The following is a 4,841-nucleotide window of genomic DNA, read 5'->3' as shown; positions in this document are numbered from 1 at the left end:
TCTATTATATACTAATTAATAATAATATAATAAGAAACGATGTAAACTCCTCGTAAACATTACATGGAGTTTACATCGAATGTTTACGAGTGATTAACATCGAAATATTTACGAGGGTTTTACATCGAAATGTTTACGAGTGATTTACAACGAAAGTATTTACGTGTGCTTTACATCGAAATAACTACGTGGGCTTTACGACGAAGACTTACGTGGCGTTTACGACGAATCCTTTCCCTGCGCTTTACGAGGAATATATTTCGTCGTAAACGTAACGAGTCGTTTACGACGAAACCTCCGTTACGACGGACGTTTAACAACGAAACGTATTTCGACGTTAATTCGTCGTAACACCCCGTTTACGATGAATTTACAACGAATACTGCCCTAGTAAAAAATATGTTTTCTTGTAGTGAGTTACTCAAATTAGAAGAGAAACACACATGTCAAAATAGAAAAATAGTGGAAACGTTACAAGTCCAACATATTTAACTTTTTTTTTACATACATATTTAACTTTGAATATGCAAGACTCCAACCGAACCAAAAGATAAAAAATTAATGTTTTAACCTAACTATAATCATTTTTAAAAAATGTGGCCTCAAATTGTAAACTATTTTGTGGCCTAAAGCTCCAGATTCACTGGCCTTATGGCAGGGACAGCCCTGCGTCAAATGTTCGAAATAAAATGTGAATGATTTCCCAGTAGCCTTCTTATGCACCTAAATTTGACTTTATTTGCATCTTAATTTTTATCACAGAACTTTACCTTAGATTTATACAAAGCACCAACATCTTCTGTAAAGAACCAAGAAAAAACAACTAAAGGGCACAAAAATGCGACTGAAACATCTAGAGAAGTAAACTTAAACCGGTAAAAACTGCCTCTCACCTGAATATCCAAAGGTAGAAAGATGATGATGATGTGAAATAGTTACTCAAGTCTTTCACTAGCTGCTAACATGTTGCCCTGACATGCCTCCTCATGCATGGCTCACTCATAAAGCTTGGACAGTTGGCAAATACATGACCATTGCTCCCATACGTGTCAAAGTAAATACTACCGCCAAGAGGTCTTGAATCGCTACTGTATTGATTTCTAAATTGAACCATTTGGTTTGGTTTGGTTTAGTTTGCTGCAAGTAATCCCAATTCTCTGCGTAACACGTCCAATGATGAGGTCTCTCTGCTTCCTGACGTTTCAATCCGGAGTTAGATGAAACAGACTCGTCACTGGAACTCTCTAGGTTTATTGTGTGAGAATTTGCATCCTCTGTTCGTAGTTAGTTAATTTATTGTCTCTAGTAGAATAGTTCAGCTTTTTAGTTTACACAACTGTTGCTTTAACACGGGGTTCATCACTATAAGCTTCCAGGGAGGGCGTAGATTAAGATAAATGAAATGAACAACTACAGCTTCTTTAAGTCGTTATGCTTACAACAGAGTCTTTAAGAACAAATATCTTTCTGAATAAGCAAAAATATGAGATACAGAGGCAACTTCCATTTCGTAAACCTGGCCGCAATTATCTAAACTTACGACTCTCATTCGCATTGGAAGATCCCTGGAAATACAATAAAACGATGAAGAAACATTGGATTACACTTCAATAGACAACAAACGAAGATTCAAGCATATTATATGAAACTTCACTGCTAAAGTAGTAAAAAGATGAAAAATCAATGGCTAAACAATAACCAGAAACTAGCTATAGTCTCTCATATGGTCAGTTCACCTGGTTCTGGACGAGGCTTGGCTTTTCAGTAAATCTCATCATCAGGTATCTCAGGAGTCAAGAACTTCATCGGATCTTTGCTAATCTCCTCATAGTTCACCCTCGGTTTCACCCTATCAGGAACAGGCTCCAGAGGAATGATACTGTCTCCATCAATAACCCCATCGATCAAACCATACTCAACCGCTTCAATCGGAGACATGTACCGGTCCCTATCAATATCTTTCAGGACCTGCTCAAACGAACGGCTAGTACATCCCGCGATGATGCTGGTGACATTGTTCTTGTTGTGCATAACTTCTTTAGCTTGGATCTCAACATCTATAGCTTGACCGCTCGCACCTCCAAGGGGCTGATGAATCATTATCCTCGTGTTGGGCATAGCAAAGCGCTTGCCTTTAGTTCCCGCACCGAGAATGATGGAAGCTGTTGATGCAGCAATGCCGAGAGCAATTGTGGAAACGTCAGCTCTCACAAGTTGAACCACATCGTATATAGCCATCGTTGCACTAAACAGATAACAAAGGGACATAAAGTTAGATAACTCAACGCAATCAAACACTAGTAAACAACAAAACTGATATCACTTGAAGTCACAGAAAAGGTTTGAACTTTCATTAACGATGGTTAATTTATACTTCGGAGACACTACAATTCACAAAATTGAATTACTTTAGCAATGCCAAGTAAAACCCTAATGATCTGACCTAACTTGCGAGGGCAGAGTTAAGAAGTTAAAGACTGAAACTTTTCCGACTACGGCAGAAACCCAGATCGAGAATTAACCTGAGGGAACCACCGGAGGAATTGATGAAGAGTTTGATGTCTTTCTTAGGATCTTTAGCATCTAAGAGCAGCAACTGGCTCATTATGGCGTCGGCGACGAAATCGTCGATACTGCTACCGAGAAAGACGATTCGTTCCCTAAGGAGAAGACCCATGACGTCGGATTCGGCGCCGCGAATAGCTGACTCCTGTGTCTGCGACATCTCGATTGAAGCGTTCGCGAATCTCAGTGGCGACGGGGAAGTTCTCAAGGGAGGTGAAATGAGCTTGGCGGGTTTGAGGGAGAGGTTGCTGGGTTTCGGGAAAGAAGAGTAAGAGGCGGAGGAAGATGAGCTGAGTCTTGACGAAACGAGGGAAGGTTTGAGAGAGGATGAGAGAGATAGGGTTGCCATGGCTGAAGCGAGAAGAAGAGAGTTTTGGGAGAAGAATTGGGGAAAGTGGATTTGATAAAACTCTGGAGGAGGAGGAAAGAGACACCCGACTTATGGACCCGGTATACTTCTGGGTCGGGTTATTTGTATATTGGTTTGTTTAACCCAAACCACGGTGTATCGGGCTCCGAACCATTTTGTATGCGCTTAGTATTGCAGTTTGGCTGAAGGAAAAAAAGGTTCGAGTTTGAGGAATGTCATGAGACAAAATCATTCAGTGTTGTTCCAATCAAAGTTCGTAAGGTTTCAGTCAGGGGGTAGGCAAATTATTCTATGTTTACCCTAAAAATATGAATATCTATGATCCGCGATCAAACCGGTAAATCCGATGATCCGGGGTTTTGGATTTTTTTTTTAAAACCTTTTATTTAAAAATCTGATAAAACCCGCAAAAACAGTTGAAATCAGCAATCTGACTATCGGTTGAACTACTGGTTGGGCCGATAGATAACTTTTACTTATTTATTTCTTAGATCTTTGAATTATGTTATAAAAATTTGTTTTGTACTCTAAATAATAAGTTATGTTTTTAATTTTTACTATGTTTTCCTCTGTTGTGGAGTTTGTATGTCCTTTGACTTTTTTTTTTTATCGTGAATCTTACTTACGACATAGCTTTGGTAGTTTTAATTTTTATTTGTGATTTTTAGATTTTGATGAAGATCACATTATGCCACATGAAAAAATAAAATGAACTATGATATAGAGAACCAGAACTAGTTGATTTGATTTGGTATTAGTGTATTTTGTCATCGAAAATCTATTAAAATTTGATATTTTACTTTTAGTTTATCTGGATTAAATTTTTTTAATTTATTATTCACATTAGACATTCAAATACATATGAATTTGTATGTGAAATAAAAATAGAAATATGAAAAATAAATTTAACTATTCTTCTATATATTTTTAAGACATAAAATATTTCTTATATTTTCAGTAGCTAATACATTATTACATAACAGAATAAATAAATTCATTAATATGTGGTTCGTCCGCGGTCTACCCAATAACTCTGTGATTCGGGAAATTGTTCGGTTCAGTGTTAGGATCTGGTTTAAAATCATTGGAAATGGGGTGGTGTATTATCGGTGTTTCAAAAAAGGTGATGTATTACTCGGTGTTTCAAAAAATGGTGATGTATTATCATTTTAATTTGGAATAAATCCAACTAAAGTTTAATGATGACTTTTAAAATAAAATTATTTAGAAAATAAAAAATAGTTTTTTAAAAAAAAAATTCAACTTACAAATATTTTTTACCCAAATCTTCAAAATTATTAAGAAAATTAAAATAAACATAGTTTATTAAATTTTGGTATCAACTACCATTGAGTTGTTAATTCTTGACAGGAATAGCCATGATCTTATTTTGGTTATTTCAAAACTTACATGTCAACTCTATTTGCTAATTTGCAACTGCTTCAGTTGAACGAAAAAATCAAGGAAGCAGCCAATTATGAGATGGGCGAACAGAGCTTAACTAAGAAAACTGTCTGTGGTATAGTTTGTGCCTGTCTGTGGTATAGTTTGTGCCTGACACTCAAAACGACACTCCTTTACCATCAGCCTCATCTCTGTAGATCAAAAGTTCTGAAATTCTCTCATCAGTAAAAGAAGCAATCACATTTCCTAAAAGGCTAAAACTGTTGTTTGTTGTTGTTCTCTCTATACGATGCCCAAGTAACCATAACCATATATAGCGTGGAAAAGATGAGGACTCCACCTACGACCTTAAATAGGTAATATGATAATGAATCATAGTATAAAGAATTTCATATGGAATTAAATGTATGATTTGAAATCAAAACAGAATTGGAAAACCAAATGAATTAAATCGAATGGTAATAGGGTTTTTGCCTATTGCAAATGTTGTAGTATAGTGGGG

General features: G+C 36.4%; 1 protein-coding gene across 1 annotated transcript; it reads right to left on the bottom strand.

Annotated features, from left to right (window-relative positions):
• Positions 1 to 1,388: 1,388 nt before the first annotated feature.
• LOC106307110 (ATP-dependent Clp protease proteolytic subunit 4, chloroplastic) lies at positions 1,389 to 2,983 on the bottom strand. The gene is made up of 3 exons (XM_013743981.1): positions 2,523 to 2,983; positions 1,737 to 2,245; positions 1,389 to 1,565 (listed from the first exon to the last, which is right to left on the bottom strand). Exons 1-2 carry the CDS (start codon positions 2,912 to 2,914, stop codon positions 1,762 to 1,764), a joined length of 876 nt encoding a protein of 291 aa, XP_013599435.1. The 5' UTR covers positions 2,915 to 2,983; the 3' UTR covers positions 1,389 to 1,565; positions 1,737 to 1,761.
• Positions 2,984 to 4,841: the final 1,858 nt, after the last annotated feature.

The sequence above is a fragment of the Brassica oleracea genome, chromosome C7 (genome assembly GCF_000695525.1).
Source record: "Brassica oleracea var. oleracea cultivar TO1000 chromosome C7, BOL, whole genome shotgun sequence".
NCBI lineage: Eukaryota > Viridiplantae > Streptophyta > Magnoliopsida > Brassicales > Brassicaceae > Brassica > Brassica oleracea.
The sequence above is the reverse complement of the archived record's forward strand: the minus strand, read 5'-3'. Positions and strand labels throughout refer to the sequence as shown.

Coding starts and splice junctions, on each gene's coding strand:
- LOC106307110 (XM_013743981.1), bottom strand. CDS start 2,914: ATGGCAACCCTATCTCTCTCATCCTCTCTCAAACCTTCCCTCGTTTCG. Junction 2,246..2,522: donor TCCTCCGGTGGTTCCCTCAG/GTTAATTCTCGA, acceptor TTATCTGTTTAG/TGCAACGATGGCTATATACG.